At 42.8% G+C, this 18,428-nt stretch overlaps 1 protein-coding gene across 1 annotated transcript; it reads left to right on the top strand.

Annotated features, from left to right (window-relative positions):
• Positions 1–2,661: 2,661 nt before the first annotated feature.
• Positions 2,662–14,520, top strand: wnt11 (wingless-type MMTV integration site family, member 11). The gene is made up of 6 exons (XM_032534213.1): positions 2,662–2,942; positions 4,910–5,101; positions 7,351–7,595; positions 9,464–9,741; positions 9,977–10,269; positions 13,519–14,520. The coding sequence occupies exons 2-6, from the start codon at positions 5,019–5,021 to the stop codon at positions 13,691–13,693; spliced, it is 1,074 nt and encodes a 357-aa protein (XP_032390104.1). The 5' UTR covers positions 2,662–2,942; positions 4,910–5,018; the 3' UTR covers positions 13,694–14,520.
• Positions 14,521–18,428: the final 3,908 nt, after the last annotated feature.

Genomic DNA, 18,428 nt, shown 5'->3' with positions numbered 1-18,428 from the left:
AAAAAACACTTGCAGTTGCTATTGACGGTAGCTTGCCTTCTTGAAAACGTTGGGTCTGTGCAAGATATCCAGTGGCGCACTAGTGACGATTCTTTCTGACCAATCAGTGGTCTGCACTGGTTCAACTCCACCGGCTAGTATTGGCTCAGCTCGCTTGGAACCCCGACCGAGGTGGTACCAAAAAACGTACCAGGTTCAAGGTACTACCCAGAACCTTTTCTCATGTAAAACATGAGTTGAGAAGAGCCGTGCCGTAGCATGCAGTGGACACAGAGCATACTGTAAGACACAAGATCTGGGTGTTTCCCAGAAGAAGACGGCTTGTTGTGGTCAGTAAATGCATGACAACACCTGATCTGCTGTTCCAAAGCAGATCAGCTAGCCGTGTACGGGGCCAGACGATGTTAGCTAATACCACATGCAAGGTCAAGGTCTGGACAACAGCTCACTATTGCCTTTGTCTGAGCGCTGGAGGTGCAGCAGATTCTCAGGGAAACTATACATTACTCTCCCCCGGCTGGCTCTGCACTGTATCACTTACAGTGTGCTTCAGCCAGTGCAGGAAAACGCTGTCACTTTAAGAAGGTTTATTTCATTATAATAAAATAAAATTCCACAAGATGGATAGCATTTGTACATGTTTGTGTGTACTTAGAATACCATAATATCATGTCACATTGTGTTAAAATATAGTGTAAATATAATATGGTGTTCACACAAATTAATAAAATAAGTTGTTGGTGGCGTAGTGAATTAAGAGCTTTTTTTTACATTTCAAATTGGAAATTATTCCAATGTCAAATCCAACTTTATCTAAAGGAGACATTATTTTCCAGCTCAGATAAAAGGGTGTGTCTGTGACTATGAAATTTGCCTTAAATATTACTTTTAGAAACATCTATAATGAAGGTAACGTGCTAACAAAGGACCGACTGTGCAGGGCAGAGTCTTACCTCAGCCCTCCTTATTGAATCTTTTTGTTGGTGCAAGCGCACAAAAGAAATGGGGGTAAAAAACGCATCAAGGTCTGAATACAAATCCTTGTTTCTAAATGGATTCGGATGAAAAGCATGAGGACACAGACATTTTCAGTAATTGTAATGGAATAATTCAGTTATTTAATATGTTTCCATAATGCTGTCCATTTGAAATCAACAGATAAAATGCCTGCTTAATCTTGGACAACTTCTAAACAATAAGGGCACATTTACCCTTCGTTTGGACCAATACTCTAGATATGTGTTCCTTTGTTTATCATTTCAGAATAAAAATAAAGTCTAATATTAAATAATTCTGATTCACAAATGTCTCACGGTGGCATTTTAATGCCATTCTTACTTTAATTATAGCAAATATTGTAGTGCTAAAACTGATATGGGATATTATTCTATAGCAAATTAATATTGTGATATTACTATTTCTATGTGAAAAAAAATTTTAAAATGTGAAAGTTCTAAAGAAGATTGCAAACCTGTAATAACTGAGTGGCATTTATTTTTGGCATACAAAAATATTATTGTAAACCAGGGACACTTTTTATGGTTTATGGTTTTTGTAGCAGTTTCATGTTTTACAGCCATGTACAGAATAATTGGCCACATGGAACTATTTGCTACTATTAAGCATATAGATAAGGTCGCTACAAAGTGTCCTTTGAGAACTTCAGGAATCTTGAATGACATTTTCTGGGAGCATGATACCGGAGCAGTTCTAAAAAACGCCATTAAAATAAGGTCACTGTGTGGACTATACATCACCACACACACACACACACACACACACACACACACACACACACACACACACACACACACACACACACACACACACACACACACACACACACACACACTCCCTCCCTCCACTGCCCTGTGGGAAGATAGGGGTCTACTCCAGAGTGGGTTCTCCAGGATATCAGTCCAACTGCAATACTTGTATTTTATATGATATGTTATATTATAGCCAGTGGAGGGAAGTATAGCCTACTTCAGTAAAAGTACTAATACTACACTGTAAAAATACTTTATTACAAGCAAAATGCCCTGCATTGAAGATGTTCTTTAAATAAAAGTGTGATTATCATCACAAAAAAAACACTTTAAAGTTAAAATGTAGTCTACTCAATGCAGAAAAACCCTCTCATTTTAGCAACTGGAAACGACCAAAAAAATGTTATCAATCAACTCAGTGATTAATCGACTCATCATCATTTCAACTGGACTTGTAGGCCGTTATATTGTTGGCTACTTTAATTTTATAATAAAACATAGAAATTTGTAAAGTAGTTACATGTTCCGTGTGCAAAAGTCTGAAGTTATAAAGTAGTAAAATAAAGCTGTCAGATGAATAGTGGAGAAAAAAGTACAACATGTCTCTCTGAAACGTAGCCGAGTAGAAGTGGCATGAAAAGAAAAAGTACCTCAACATGTGTACTTCAGTACAGTTACTCGAGTAAATGTACTTGGTTACATTGCACCTCTGATGATATTGTGTATGACAATGTGTGTGTGTGTGTGTGTGTGCGTGTGTGTGCGTGTGTGTGCGCGCTCTGGTCCCGGTGCAGCCGGTGTGACATCAGCAGTGAGATCAAAGCGGGACAGCGGGGCTTTAAAGCGAAGTCTGCCCCACTGCGACTCACTCTCTCCCTCCCTCTCTCTCTCTCTCTCTCTCTCTCTCTCGCGCTCTCTTTCTCTGTGTGTCTGTCCCACTCACACACACACTCACACACTCAACGACACCGCTGCGATACACACCATGCGTACCTGTCCGGAGCTATTCTACCACCCCATGCTGGATTTTACCCGTGCCTCTGGCTGATCCCGACACAGACAGCTCTCTGAAAGGATATTCCTACGGCTGACTTTATTTTTCTTCTTTCTTATCCGTTTTTTTTTAATTTGTTTTATTTCTTTCATCGTGGAGAGCCGAGCGCCGCGGCAAAGGTGAGTTAAACTATTTTATCTGGAGGACCAGCTATGTTACTGTCTATGGGCTGCTGTGTGTAGCCCACACACCTTAGGATGGTTAAGTAGAGACGGTTTTCATCTGCTGAAGAAAGGGTGGGGATGATTCATATTTTACTGTATGATCCCATTTAAATTTCCAAAGATCCACGCGTATTTTTGAGTATTTTTTATTATTTCACTTCGATGCAACCTGCTTCCCAGACTCTTTAATGTGACTTTAGAGTCTCTCCTCATCTGCCTTCCCGTGCAGATTGCCTAATATAATGATTAGAATGATTGCTTATTATTGGAACCGCTAATTACATCCCCATGATCGTCGGGAAATATGATGAATGGTTCACTTGGTGTGCCTTGCCCGAGCTTATCTCGGCTCGGTGTGAGAGACACATTGGATAGTGTGTGTGTGTGTGTGTGTGTGCGTGTGTGCGTGTGTGTGTGTGTGTGTGACGCTATAAGCCTTTATCTTCCACGGGGGAAACAGGAGCTGCCATTCAGCCCACTTTGGCCAAATGTAAATTTAAACAGGGACTCCACTTGAGGCCGGTGATTTATGGGCCTATTTAAAGCCAGATAGAGTCCTGGAACACCAATAAGGGCGATCACAAACACAAAGACTGGAAATAGTTACTTTTTTCTCAATAGTGGCCTAGAGGCTATTTTTTTTTATTTTTTTTTATGAGGCATATTTCAGCCCAGCCTACAGGTCAGTCTCCCAGTGCTTGGGAAGTAGTTGGCCGAGTGAAATGAGTTTCAGTGAGCTCATTTCAATAATTAATAGCACAGTTTCGACCCCGTCTCACCCAATCAGCGACAAGCAGCGAAACTGGCGCTTTAAAAACAAAAACAAAAAAAGGCCCATTATTCGGTTTGAATCCGCTCAGTTTAAGCTCTCTTCAAAGAGATTGCTTATCGACAGCTCGCAGCTATCAGATTAACGGGGCTGATGCGCTGGCTGGAGATCCCTGCGCTGATCTGGGCTTTGATCCCTCTGCTGCCAATCCATCCAAAAGTCTTTACATTGTTCCCAGTGGAGCAGAGGTGACAACTGGAACTGAATTCAAGCTCGGCTACAGAAACTTTAAACATCGGTGCAATAGAACCAATTACTTTAATCACGGGGGAATAGGACTCCTTTGTCTGAATGGTTAAAGGAAAGCTCTGTGTGTGTGTGTGTGTGTGTGTGTGTGTGTGTGTGTGTGTGTGTGTGTGTAGAACAGAATGATTTTAACCTCAGCGCCAAACAATGGGATATTAAATTCAACTGTGTAAGGATGGGCCTATCATGACTCTATTACGGTAAATTCTAGAAATAAGCAAGTCACTGAGAAAGGTCGGAACCAGTGCCTGTTGACGTACACTGTGAAGGCTACCCCAGACACAGCACTGGCCCCTTCATGAAAATGGAAGAGGTTTCTTTGTCTTTAGGCTTTTCTTTGTCTTTAAGCTTTCACAGCCTTTCTGATTCGGATAACAATGTATTGTCCTTGTTTCTTGTGTAAATAGAATGAAGCATGAAGCAGGCTGAGTATTGCTTCCAATAGTGTAGTTGTGAGCCGTCGACAGAGTATTCCTTGCAAACAATTTTGCTAATTTTCTTATTTTTATTTATTTTTTGCTCCTATCGTGTAGTTATTCTTTATTTGAATGTGTGCATAACGGCTGAGATTTCTGATGGGGAACAAAAATAATAGTCATCCGATTTGTTTTTGTCTTTTAAGTGATTTTTTTTTTCTACAGTGGTTCTGAATCAACACATGTAGAAATATTTTAAATTTGCAATTGCAAGTTAAATCATTATATTTATATTTATATAATATTATAGATCATATCTAATTTTAGAAATGATGGTGTGCTGCAGAACTACTCTACCTGTAAAGTGTCCTGAGATAACTCCTGTACAAAATTGAATTGATGATAATTTCTGTGCATGTTGTTTATTACAGGGATTAGGAGAGGAGGCCGTGCCATGACAGTTGACTTTTGAGTCGGAGCCAGGAAGCCCAACAGCCCACCGTATTCGTGTCCTGTGTGAACCGGAGCCCCTGTCCAACCATGAGGAGCAGCTCTCATGTCCTGACTCTGGGTGTGCTCACGGCTCTGCTGCTGTCTCAGGTCTGCTCGGGCATCAAATGGCTGTGAGTATTCTCGGGAGGGGCGCCATCCCATTCCTCTGACCTTCAGCCATCATTACACACGCCTTAGAGTCAAACAGTGTCCACACAGGTGACGTCATGAAGATACAAGATTTATCGTGCGCCTCCTTTTTGCATGTTTCAGTGTTTTATGGTGTGGAGGGCCTGTGGCAGCTTTGAAATGGGCCCCCAACATTCCTCAAGTTGCTCCTGATCAAGGGAAGGGAAGGGCTGAGCGTTCTGTGCATGTGTATCTGATGAAGGGGACAGTAGATTAGCTGGCAGTTCTTCAAGTTATCAGCGGAAACCTCTTTTTGTTTTATTAACTCTATTGCGGCTTCAGTAAAAGGAGACGGCGTGCATGTTTCAGTCCTAAGATCTCAGAGGAAATACACCCCCCCCCCTGCTGTATCATAAGATGAGAATAGACACTGAGATGGTGATGACGGGGCGTCGTGGTGGCGCAGACATCGCCAGTGTGTGTAGTCTAGTTAGGCCTCAATCGGTGTAAAAGTAGCATGCGGAAGAGGGAAGCGGCAATGGCACAACTGTTGACACAAATGTGGATTGCTCGTACTGAGCGCCACGCAGTTTTTAGGCTAGAGTAAAAGTAAACAATCATTTTGGAAAGTCCGTAAAATTTCCAAGTTGCTATTTTTTGAATTTGTTTACATTCCAATTGATTGTTTTGCATGCTATTGTTTGGTATTCTCATAAAGGCTTTGAGGTTTTCTCGACAATTTGCGTGCTCTGTTTATCCCCGTGCTTTAAAACATAACTTTCGGCGTTGGCTCGAGCCAAAGTGTCCACGGCTTCTTATCAGAGTGAGTGTTTGTTTTACTCACAGTGGGAAGACTTAAGCAGATGGGCCCATGAGAGCTGGGATGGCATGTGCTAAATCTAAGCTCTCTTACAGTCCTGATACTGAGCAGCGGTGCGATGCAAAACAGATGCGGCTGTAAACACCTGTGAGTGCCGGGTTACCCCCAGCCCGGCGGAGTCACAGCTTATCATTGGGCACGGAGTGGCGGCCCCTCGGCCCCCTAATGCAAAACAGGCCAAGGTGCAGGCGGCTCTGCCTGGTTCTCACGAACTCTCAGCAGAGTGCGAGATCAGAGCTAACCTGCTCCGCCTGTGGTTTCTCTCTTAAGTTAATACTCAACGAGTTCACAATGTTTCAATCAAATGTGTGCAGCCCTTAATAGTCTGTAAACAGATGATTCATGTCAAACCGAGGCCATAGAGGATGGCACTTTCTGTGGTGGAAAATGCAAATGTGAGGGATCTGTGTAGTTTTTCATCTGACCGTTGATCTGACTTCAGTGGGTTTTTTAAAAACATTTTTTTTTGGGGGGAATATCTTGAGGCCTCTTCTGTGCTTTAACAAAAGAAAAGCCCTGTGCCAAAACTTGTCACTTAAATGTTATGAATCCTCGGCTGACTTTCCTTCGGGATTTTCACTGTGATAAGATGGTTCTTCTCTGCAACGCATGCCAGGCTATTTCCCTGCCGGAAGCATTATCTGTTTCGATTTTTCAATTGTTTTGCGCTGGTGTGTCTCAGAGGCTTGAAATGTGTGTACTCAAGAAACCCTAACACTAAAACTAAAACACTAACACACCGCTGTAACTCAAACTCACAGCATTGGTAATCCCATAAACCTGATCATATTAAAACTCATGAAACAAAAAAGATGATCAAGCAACCATCACATTGTAATATTTTAATTATCTTATCTTGGTTAATTAAATAGACGTTTGGTCTTTTAAATGTCAGAAAAATGGTGGAAAATGTCCACCGGTGTTTCCCCAAAGCCCAACATGATTTGACTGTCAACTGTCTTGTTTTTGACAAACTAAAATCAGAGAATGTTTGACTTTTTTCATGAAAAATGACTCATTATTGAAATAGTTGGCAATTAATTTAACAGTTGACTACTAATCACTAATCCATTCTAATCAATTCCTCTTTGCAGCACTAATGCAATATATGTACAGTATATATCTTTTGGGGTGGGGTGGGGGGGGGCATTTTTAGGCCTTTATTTTCACAGGACAGATGGAAACATGAAGGCCTGAATTACACACACACATGCTCAGTACCTATACGTGCACTAATGGAGAGATGTCAGAGTGAGTAAACCACATATGTGCGCCTGCTCTACCAACTGAGCTAACCCGGCCACACGCTGATGTATTATATAATACATACTGACCAATACGTCTTTTTTGTGTGTCTGCCCCCCCCCGCAGGTCAATAACACACACCCCTTCATCTTTACACATCAACCAGACGCAACACTGTAAGCTGCTGCCCGGCCTCGTGTCCTCCCAGGCTCAGCTGTGCCGCAGCAACCTGGAGCTCATGCAAACCATCATCACCGCTGCCCGCGAAGTCAAGAAAACATGCCAGAAGACCTTCTCTGACATGCGTTGGAACTGCTCGTCCATCGACATCCCCGTTGATGCTCTAAAGTATCGGCCAGACCTTGACCGAGGTATGGCCATAAGCACTTTGGGATGACACGTGGACGTTTTAGTTTTCCGAAGAGCTGCTCTAAGTTTTTTTTTTTTTTTTTTTTACCCACAAGAATGTGATGTTCATGGTCATGCTTGCCATTCAATGAATACCTAAAACCGAGGTCATTAAGTGCTGCATTTATTGCAGTTGAGTTTACTGTAACTGGTGGAATGAGCTTCCCTCTAATGGGCGGCTGTGGCTCAGTGGTAGAGCGGTTGCCCGCCAGTTGGAAGGTTAGTAGTTTGATCCCTGGCCCTGCAGTCCCATGTTGAAGTGTCCTGGGGCAAGACACTGAACCCTGGGGTTCCCTCTGTGTACATTGGTGTTTAAATGTGTGTGAGTGTTTATCTGATGAGCACCTTGTATGGCAGCCTCGGCCACAGTGTGTGAATGGTTCCTGTACTTTGAGTAGTTGTTGAGACTAGAAAAGCGCTATTAAGAACAGTCCATTAACATTTAGTGGGGTCTGTGCTCAGATGTACAATAGATGTATTAACCTGGCTGCTATCCAAAGATTTTGATACAGAACGGTGTTCTTTTCAAAATTGATTTAGGATACGTTGCCTCATCTTTCCACTTCTTTTGCTGCCAGCCAAATAATTCCATAATTTATTCCGGAGAAGCATTCACCAGTAATTTTGACTGATGCTGTTATTTGAGACGACCCCCCACACACAACAAGCATTATGTGTGCCAGGCTGTTTGCGTTGCTGTCTGACTTTCTCTGGCCAAAAAGGAGTTTGAGTGTGCTGGGAGTGGGACTGTGAGGGGTGGGGGGGGGGGGGGGGGGGGGGGGGTGGACATGGCAGCCATTTGCCAAATGAACAGTCTGCACTGAACAGGAAATGGCTCATCTCTGGCCAGGGATGGCTTTCATCTAAGCAGCCCACGGTCATACATGAGTTCTTCCCTTACTTCCAATTGCTTCCCGGCCTTTAACATATGGGCTGGCCTCGCGTGTACGCACATCACCGCCAATTACATCAGAGCTCACTCTGCGTTACAGCAGGAGCAGTGATGGACTATGTTTGATAGTTTCATCTTGTGCACACGAGAGGGAAACGGGACAGATGGATAGCAGAGAAGTTGATTATACAACACAAGTGGTTTGAGAACGTTATATGGCTGTTTAGATTTGGGTTTTATTATTTGCTGTAATAACTTTTCATCATGGGAACCAACATGAATTCAAACTGACAATTACACGCTTCATGCTAAACCTTTAGCATACTTTCTGACAAATGATAAACCAGTGTAGAGTACGTATCCAAATGGAAAAAAAAACTAAATGAGACAAAATATTCACACTCTACCGCCAGCTCCCTTTGTTGGGTAAATGGTATTTAATGTATTACATTTCTGAATATACAGGTGCTTTGCTACTAATAACTATTAGAGCTGAAACGATTAGTCTATTATTAACAGAAACCTCAAAGTATTTTAAATAAACAATTCATTGTTACATTTCAAGCTAAACAGTAACTAGTTGTAAGGATTTGCTATTTTTCTGTCCTGTGTGATAGCAGACTTGAGTTTTGGATTATTGGTTGGACAAAACAAGACATCTGATGACATCACCTTGGGCTTTAGGAAACTGTGACGGGAAACACCACTATATTCTGACATTTAATAGACCAAAAGAGAACTCGGTAAATAGAGAAAAAAGTTGATAATGAAATAATCGTTTCAGTTGCAGCCCTCAAATCTGCTAGTGACCGCTGACTAGAAGTTGTGCATAAGTGTTTGTATTGAACTCTAGAGAGAAAAAAAATGATCTTTGAATGCCTTTGATGTATGCATTGTCAGTTTACTTGTATCATTTGTGTTTCCTCTCTGTTTCGACAGGAACAAGAGAGGCTGCATTTGTGTACGCCCTGTCCGCAGCGACCATCAGCCACACCATAGCACGGGCGTGCACGTCTGGAGATTTGCGGCTGTGCTCGTGCGGTCCTATTCCTGCGGAGATCCCTGAGCCCGGCTACCGCTGGGGTGGCTGCGCCGACAACCTGCACTACGGTTTGATCATGGGCTCCAAGTTCTCTGATGCGCCCATGAAGATGAAGCGCGCAGGCTCCCATGCCAACAAACTGATGCACCTACACAACAGTGAAGTTGGAAGACAAGTAAGCAATATGGCCATTTTTTTTTTCTTGCCTTAAAATTGAAGTGCAAAACTTCAAAGATGTTTCTAAATAAGTATGAAATGACACTAGTTTGAAAGTAAAAAATGGACACTATGCTTTCAATTGTAAATGTAGTTTTATATGCTTGACTTGTACTGTGCCTTATTTGTACGGATGTCAATCCCGCAAAGATTGAGCCCTATCTAAGGTCCGTGTCCCCTGTCCTCATGTCCAGGCGCTGAGAGACGCGCTGGTGATGAAGTGTAAATGTCACGGTGTGTCCGGCTCCTGCTCCATAAGGACCTGCTGGAGAGGCCTGCAGGACCTGAGGGAAATCGCCATGGACCTGAAGACCAAGTATCTGTCTGCCACCAAAGTTGTCCACCGGCCCATGGGGACACGCAAACAGCTGGTGCCCAAAGACATCGACATCCGGCCGGTGAGGGAGAACGAGCTGGTCTACCTGCAGAGCTCCCCAGACTTCTGTGCTAAGAATGACAAACAGGGCTCTGTTGGCACACAGGACAGGTGAGATCATTGTGTATTGAATGTTAGTGTGCATGATAAAAGAAGAAGCTGGTGATATTTGGCTATCCTGATAGTTGTTGGATTTTTTTTGCTGTTGGATCAATAAGCATCAGTGACAGACCCACACAGCTGACAAATAGGAAATGGCCGATCCTGAATGTCTGGTCATTCAGGATGTTGACTCTAGTGAAGTGGCTTCCTGCCTGGTGGCCCCGTTTAGTTTGCAGGCTGGCTGATAGCGCGGAGCGGCCCCCTGAGAGTGCTGTGTCTGTGGCCTGTCTGAGCATGTGTCACTGAAAAGGCCGCTGAAAAGACTGGAGTGGGTGTCCCACTATCTGATGACTAATGCCGTTATTCTTGGGACTGAGTGCACTCCAGCTGATATCGATTGGAGAAGGCCAAGCAAATGGGTAGAGTAGTCCCCCCAAAGATAAAGGCTTATTTACACCGTTCAGCTTGTTGGGACAGTGTCACGTGCTGCCTGCTGGTTTGTGCTCTGTGAGAAGTTAGTGGGTAGCATGGAGCCCATTTGTCTGGGGGTCTGACTCAGAATGAGATCTGGCTAAACAATATCTGAGAAATATGGCATAATGTTCCATAACTGTGTTGCAGAGGACAGAGTGCATCTCAGACTTTACTATTTAGTTTAGAATTGCATGGCACAGAAGGAAAATTCTGAGCATGACTAGTGTGGAAGTTTCTCTGTTCATAGAAGAACTTGATCGCATATAATTTCAACCACCGATCATCTGATTGTTTAACCAGATATATCAGACCCTTCATAGAATACATTCTATGTTTAGCGCATCCACACTTTGCGTCAGTGTCAGCAGCCAGCAGCCGTGGCCGAGTGAGCCACTGACGATAAAAAGCTCCACTAAATGGCATGTGATGCTGTGTGTTAAAAATGGCAAACATCATATGACTGTCATATCATGCATCCCTCAGCTGTAGGCCACTCTATTGATAACCAGACGAAATGCTTCACATCAAGGACACTCACTGTGCATGTCCCAGTGTGTCGCTGGTCTGCAGCAGCCACACACAGTCTGCCACATTAGTGCTTTTTGCCAAATCATTAGGCGCCTTCTTTGCTGGCGTCGTCACAGGAACGTGTGACGCTGATGCCTGTGTGTGAGTGTCAGTGCTCGCCCTAGGTCGATTGCTTCAGCCTGGCGGGTGGGTTTTAAAGTTTCTTGAAATATTGGTCAGTTACCTTTCCGAATATCCACATGAACCACTCTTCACAAGGGGGTGAATTGTTTCCATTCCCTTATTTAAAAAGAACTTTTAAAGCGGGTTCGCGGGTTATTAAAATAAATTAATACATAGCATTACTGGACCTTACCTGCTGTTAACCAACCACAGAAAGTTCTTTGAGCCATGACGCTGCAGAATAAATATAGAGGAAACACAATGGATATTTGGCGTTATTTTTTGGCCTGCAAGGGTTTCCTGCTGACCTGGCGGCCCACAAGGCTTAAACAGTTATTGGGGAAACACTGAGAGCGGGTACTGATTATTCTAATATTTGTCGTGACCGATTGTATTGCAGGGGATTGTGAGCCAATCCGCAAGACCTGAGAGCGGTAGATATAACGAGAGAATCTGGGACATCATTTCAGCAGCAGTTCCTAATGGATAAAATGTTATCACTGGCATCAAAAAGCAAGTGTCATGGCCCTGGGAATAGACACGCTATTGAAGCCTGTGTTTCAGTCTTGAATGACATTACTGTGCCTCTGCTTCAAACCAGCAGATATGAACTCCACTATGTAGAGTGCTGTCCTCTTTCTCCACTTATAGAATAGCGGTGATATAACAAAATTTTGCCCCTGACTAAACATAACCGAGTTGGGTTTCTATCTACTTCCCAGCTCCCACCGATGTAATAAACCTGTCTTACACTCCCCCCCCCTTCTCCTCCTCCTTTGCTCCCGTGGCAGCCTCTGTGTCTCCTTCACCATGCTGGTCATTAACACTCTGCCATCATAAAACAATGCAATTATGTGGAGAAGACAAGCTAAAGAAAGGGAGGGCGGCCCTGTGTATTCAGTGTGATTTACGACGGGGGCTATTCTCTGCTCATTCAAGAGTCTTTAGGCTTCTGAAACGAGAGGCTCCCAAGCATCCACTGCTCAAAAGGTTAAGTAGGGCACACAGGACGGTCAAGCGCTATAAAAGGACTATTGTGGGCTCTTCGCAGGCTGCGGGATTGTACAAAATATCTTAGAACGAAGCAGTAAACCTAATTGTCTCAGGCAGGAAACCAAGCTGAAAATACGCTAGCGTTCAAAGCTGGTTGTTCAGTCCAAACTTTACCTTCCCTTTTCTCTATCTTGTTGAAGCGAAAATGCATAGTTGTAACTAGGGCTGTCAAAATGAATGCGTTGATAACAAGGAGGGGGTGGGGGTAGGGGGGTGTTTTACGGGTCTTAAAATGCATCCAGTGGCTGGCTAGCAGAAATAAATCTCCTTGAGCAGAAATGGATACAGAAAAGCTTCTTTTGAATGGCAAGTTCAGTATTAAAGATGGCTCTCTAAAGGTATTTGTGTGTACCATACTGTGGATGTGAACTGAGTTACCACGGAGTACCTGCAGTCTCAAATACCACTTGAGTATTAAAAATCTTTTACATTTAAAACAGATAAAAAATGTCTGAATAATCCCTAGTGGGGATTAAGCCCTCTATCTGTGAATTAACAGTTTCTCTGTTTTATTTGAACAGAAACTGTCCATAGAACGTGATTCCCAGTTGTATTTTTTTATTTGGAATTGTAAAATTTGTGCTCAGACAACTTTTATCAACTCCTGAGGTTGGTTTGACAGTTTAAAGAAGTCCGCCGTTTAATGCTTTTTCCCGACATTCTGGGCGTACTTTCCTACATTTTGTCGCTTTTTTCAACATTTGTGACACTACTTATGACGTTTTCGATGCTTTTTCTGAAGTTTTCTTTTTTTTAACATGTGGAAGTTTGTTTCCACGTTTTCAGAAGTTTACTAAGTTTACTAAGCAGCTTTGTATAAGACAATTTTATAAAGGCCTAACAGAAAATGCTCTGTATTTCGACTACACACATCATTTCCGTTTGTTAATTACGGGCAAAGTCCGGGTACCGAGCTGCCAGAACCTTTTCTGTTATTTAATGGATGTATTTCTTAAGACTATGGAGTGTAGCCCTAGCTGTTACACAATAATAACATGTCTAATTTAACATTTCCCTCTTCCTTGTCTGTGCTGATATCAGGCAGTGCAACAAAACCTCCCTGGGCAGTGACAGCTGTGACCTGATGTGCTGCGGCCGCGGCTACAACCCGTACACGGAGAAGCTGGTGGAGCGCTGCCACTGCAAGTACCACTGGTGCTGCTACGTCACCTGCAAGAAATGTGAGCGGATCGTGGAGAGATACGTGTGCAAATGAGTGTGTGCCGCTGCCATGCAGTCCTCTACGTGTACCCAGCCACAGATTAACCAAAGCACTACAATACCAAGAAAAGGCTTACTTTTGTCATGAGCTTTAGCATGTGTATCGCAATGAAGAGGGGGGTCTGTTCTTGTCTCAGTATCATTTTTTGTACCTGAATCTGAATCCAAAGTGCCAACTGGGCTTCTAAGCTTTTTTTTTTTTTTTTACTTGCTTCACAAACCTGGACGTGGAGAGTGTGGCGTTAGTGCCAGTTTACGTGAAGACCGCCGTCCTCCTGGGTATCTCCTTTTGTCTTGTTAATGATTATAAATCCCCCTAACAGGGATTTTAAAAAGTCTATTTTATTATATCTCTAATAAAAAAAGAAATAATATTGGATTTTATGCTGGAGGAAAGGGATTGTCTTTTCCCCTCACTAGACTAATGTTTGCCTTTATGCCACGGAAATCCAAGGGCAGCGTGGTACTTTTTTAAGGTACTATTAAACTTTTTTTGTCCCACTGAAGCAATGGACAATAGGTGGGGGAAAAGGAACACAAAAAAGGGAACTTCAACTACTTTTCAATCACGGAACATTTCTGTGGTTGATGTTTTGGACTCTCGCCATGTGCCCTGCGTGGATCTCGACATGCCTGTATCCCTGTGGATTGAGAGAAGAGCATTATCTTCCTTTTATGTCTGACATGCAGTTCAAAATATATTCTATTTTTCAGAGCATATGAACTGAACTCATGGATTTTTGTAAACCACTTTTGTGTGGATGTACATACTGTTATTTTGTATACTGAAATAAAGAAAGAAGTATTTATAAAATAGTGAAATGATCTTCACCATCATCTTTACATGGAAATGGCACCTTTGTCTCTTTCTCTGTGATCTGCACTTTTGAAAATGTAGTGTGTAGCTCATCTTACACCACTTTGGCAGAAGAAAAAAATCATAGCCACACAGACTTATTATTTTAACCTAAGCAACATTTACTGTAATTCACTGCAAATCCAAGTGTGATAAAATAAGAGTTTACCACAACGTATAGCACACAGTGATTGTAAATCAGCTCAGCGCGGTCAGTAATGATTAGCAGGGTTCAACCTGACAGTCTATTGGGATTGCTCTCTGAATTACCCAAACCCTGGGAAAGTGTTTGTTTGAACATTCCACCTCTGCACAAAAGCCATTGCAAAAGTGATGTGTCACTCCTATCAGGGCCTTAACACTCAAACAATCATCTGTCTGAGAGCCAGACCTCCATTGGACAAATTAAAAAACAAGACAGAATTCTAATTTATCTGAAACATATAGCCAGACTGTTGGCCTGTCAGACGGGGCAGACTTGGCGTTGCATGGAGCCAGGATATTGCCCTCTGGCCTGCCGTGTGTTGGTTAAAGTGGTTCTCATGATTTTACACTGACAGAAATAGCTGTGGACAATGTAGGCCCCATGCTGAGAGCTCACATGATTCATCGCAGCACCAGCCTGCACAGGCTTCACACTCACTGGGGCTGTAACACTGCTCGACCGTAGACAGAAAGTGCCAAAACAATCCTTGCATACTCAGGGAAAAAAACAAGACCGAGGGGAATATTATCACCGGTCATATAGATTTGAGTGGCCATTTTATGATGCTGGACTTGTTTTGCAGCTCTCCGTTGCATTTCATTTCAATTTTTTGGGATGCAAACATAGGTTAAGAAGAGTTGATTAGACTCTAGATCCAAAGCCAAGACTCTGGTTACAAAAACCTCTTTAATGTTCCAACAGAAAACCAAAGACGGTAACAGTATTACCGAGGGGAGAAACGGAACAATGAAGTCTAAGAAGTCTTTCATAGTCTTATGTACATAAAGATTTGATCAGTGGATGTTGTTACATAGCCACAGTCTAAAAGCAGAAGCAGGCTGTGAGGACGGACAGAGTGTACTGTGGTCTTTGGATTTGGGGGCAGGGAGGGTCTGCTGTGTGCAGGTGAGCGGGGGTCTGCACTGTCTGCACACAGGCCTGCTGTCGACAGCCTCAAGGACTCAGTCACTGGCATTCCACAGCCTGGCAGTTGGAGAAAATAGTGTGAGTGTGTGTGTGTGTGTGTGTGTGTGTGTGGGTGGGTCTGTCACCTTCCCCGCCACAGAAATAGGAAGCCTCACATGCTGATTGAGGACTTGCACGCTGCCCTCACATACAGGTGGCTCAGCCAGAGTCAAAAGACTACAACTGGATGAAAAAGCGCTAATGACGACACCAAAGTCATGTTAGTATGCCTGAGTCTCTAAGTGGGTGTGTATGCAAGATGCATGGATATTAATCTTAACACATTTGCTAAATGTGCGTTCCATTTACCTCGGAACTCAGAAGCCGAAGGTGGAAATGACGTCACACCCGAGTTGAATGCGTTCTGTTTACAAGGCGGAGTTTCATTGCCTTCATTAGCTCTAGCTGGGTTATCCATTGTTGGTAATGCCAGTTGATAACAACGCATTACACTGTTTTTTTGTGTGCATACAAACAGAAAGAAGATGGACAGGACTGTGGGAACGACTGATTGAGTGAGACAGAAATGAGACAGAAGTGCTTAAAACTGGATGTTACTAAAGCTTTCCCAGCTGTTCATGCACAAAACGGCCATGTTGGTTTTTCTAGGTCGGGGTACTCCGTGGTTGTCCGAGTCCCGAGCTTGGAAATCCAAGGTCAGGGAGCGTGTTCATCTGGGGTTTCTTTAAAAGTGTATTTTAAAGGAATACTTCACCCTCAAAATGACCGTTGTCATATCAAAAACATTACCAAGTGTTGACTTGAATTTGTGAAAAAAAACATTTGTTTTTTTTGCATGCCCCCCCACGGTGAACGGAGAATGTGAATTCAAATGTAATGAAGTATTCCCAAAACCAACTCGGCCTCTGGTCTCGCATGTTTTCAATCTGCAAAATACTCCAAAACACCATCTCGTCCTTGTTCACTGAAATTTGCAGTAGCTTAACCACATCATGATTTCCCATTTGTAAGGTTTCTTCCTTTCTTGTTCACCCATGTACCTGTGTGCTTCTCTATACTTGTTGACTGCTGTCTGTGTTGTCATTGCAATTTTAATTTAGTACTTTTAATCGTATTTTATGCAATTTTAAACTGTATGTACATACAGTGTGTCTGTATTTTATCTCCTAGCCCTCCTTCCCTTCCTCTAAATGGCTGATCAGGCCGCCATTGTAAATAAGAACTTGGTCTTAATGACTTGCCTGTAAAAATAAAGGTGAAAAAAGCAAAACTATATCAAAACATCCATTTACAAACTCTCACGCAAGAGACGTGTCATCTGAGTCTCTTTCATCCATCGTTTCGACCACACCCTACCACACGCGTTGTCTCTTAAACCTTACTATTACACTTCTGCTACTCATCTGAAAAGCTTGGGCAGGAGCACTACTCGTTCAAAAGTGTTGTAAATAGTAAGGTTTTAGCAATAATCCATGGGTTAGGGTACTGATCATACAACTGGGTAACAAGACTCCTACTATTATACTACAAGATTTCTGTGAGAGTTTTCAAACTGAAGTTTTGATATAGTTTTGCTGCTAAACCCGGCCCCTTATTACTTCAATGCATCAAGGCTTTTCTCCTGATTCTCCATTCACCATGAAGGGAAGGCATTCAAAGTAACACACGGTGAGCGGTTGATATACAAATGATCATTTTGAGGGTGAGGTACTCCTTTAAGCATGTAAAATACTGTCTGGTATGTTTAAATCAGCGCAATTCTAGACCCTCTAAAGGACTGTGCTATGTCTTGGTTCATGTCTCACAATGACTTGTCTATGTCGATCTTCTTTCAGTTTCAGTAAGGTCTAGAACTTTGCTGAACTGTGAAGATGTGTTTATGGTTGAGAAACTCTTTGTCACACACCAAAATGCATGTGAAATGTTCCCAACCAAAGAGTAAGCATGACAGTAGAGTAATTTCCTCACGTCTCTGAAGATTAGAAAGGGCCGTAAGTCTGACCTGCTAAAGTCTGGCAATGCTGAACCTAGCAGAGTGACCCTCTGAGCAACCTATTGTTATCATTAAGCCGTCAGCTGACCTCAGTCTAACCCTTCTGAAATATCTCACTCAGATAAAGTCCACCACACAGTCAAACATGTCGTTTAAGGCCTGCATGTGCCAGTAATATGAACCTGTTGTAACATTAATTTGGTCCACATTCTATCCATTTTTCTGTCAACACAAAGCTGTGGAAAATAGGACATCACTGGGCTGCCATTTTGGTGGGAATCGGGTAAAAACAACTGCTTCAGAGCGGCCCTTACCCGGGCCGTTAAGGCCCTTTGTGTCCGAAACGAAAGACAAAACAGAAGTAAAGACGTCAAAAAAAAAAGAAAAACGGAACTAGTCGCCGCTGGAGTTTATGTTTCTTTTCTTTCCATCTTTCTTTGTCAGAACGTATCTAAGTATCTCTCCATGACCCCCTGCACTGTGGGAATTGCCAGGTTATTGAGAAGGAAAAGAGGACTTAAAAAAAAAGGAGGAGCAGTGAAATTATCAGGGGTTAATGTCAGCCCGGACAATATAATGCCAATTGCTTTTGTGGAGCCTGCGGTCAAGATAACTAGCTGTGAATGGGGGGAGACAAAGAATTTGGCTGAAGTGGTAAAGGCTTTCAGATGTACTGACCCGTACTGTAAATTGACTTTTGTGTTCTCTGTGTGTGTGTGTGTGTGTGTGTGTGTGTGTGTGTGTGTGTG

Source organism: Etheostoma spectabile, chromosome 13 (genome assembly GCF_008692095.1).
Source record: "Etheostoma spectabile isolate EspeVRDwgs_2016 chromosome 13, UIUC_Espe_1.0, whole genome shotgun sequence".
In the NCBI taxonomy this organism is placed as follows: Eukaryota; Metazoa; Chordata; class Actinopteri; order Perciformes; family Percidae; genus Etheostoma; species Etheostoma spectabile.
The sequence above is the reverse complement of the archived record's forward strand: the minus strand, read 5'-3'. Positions and strand labels throughout refer to the sequence as shown.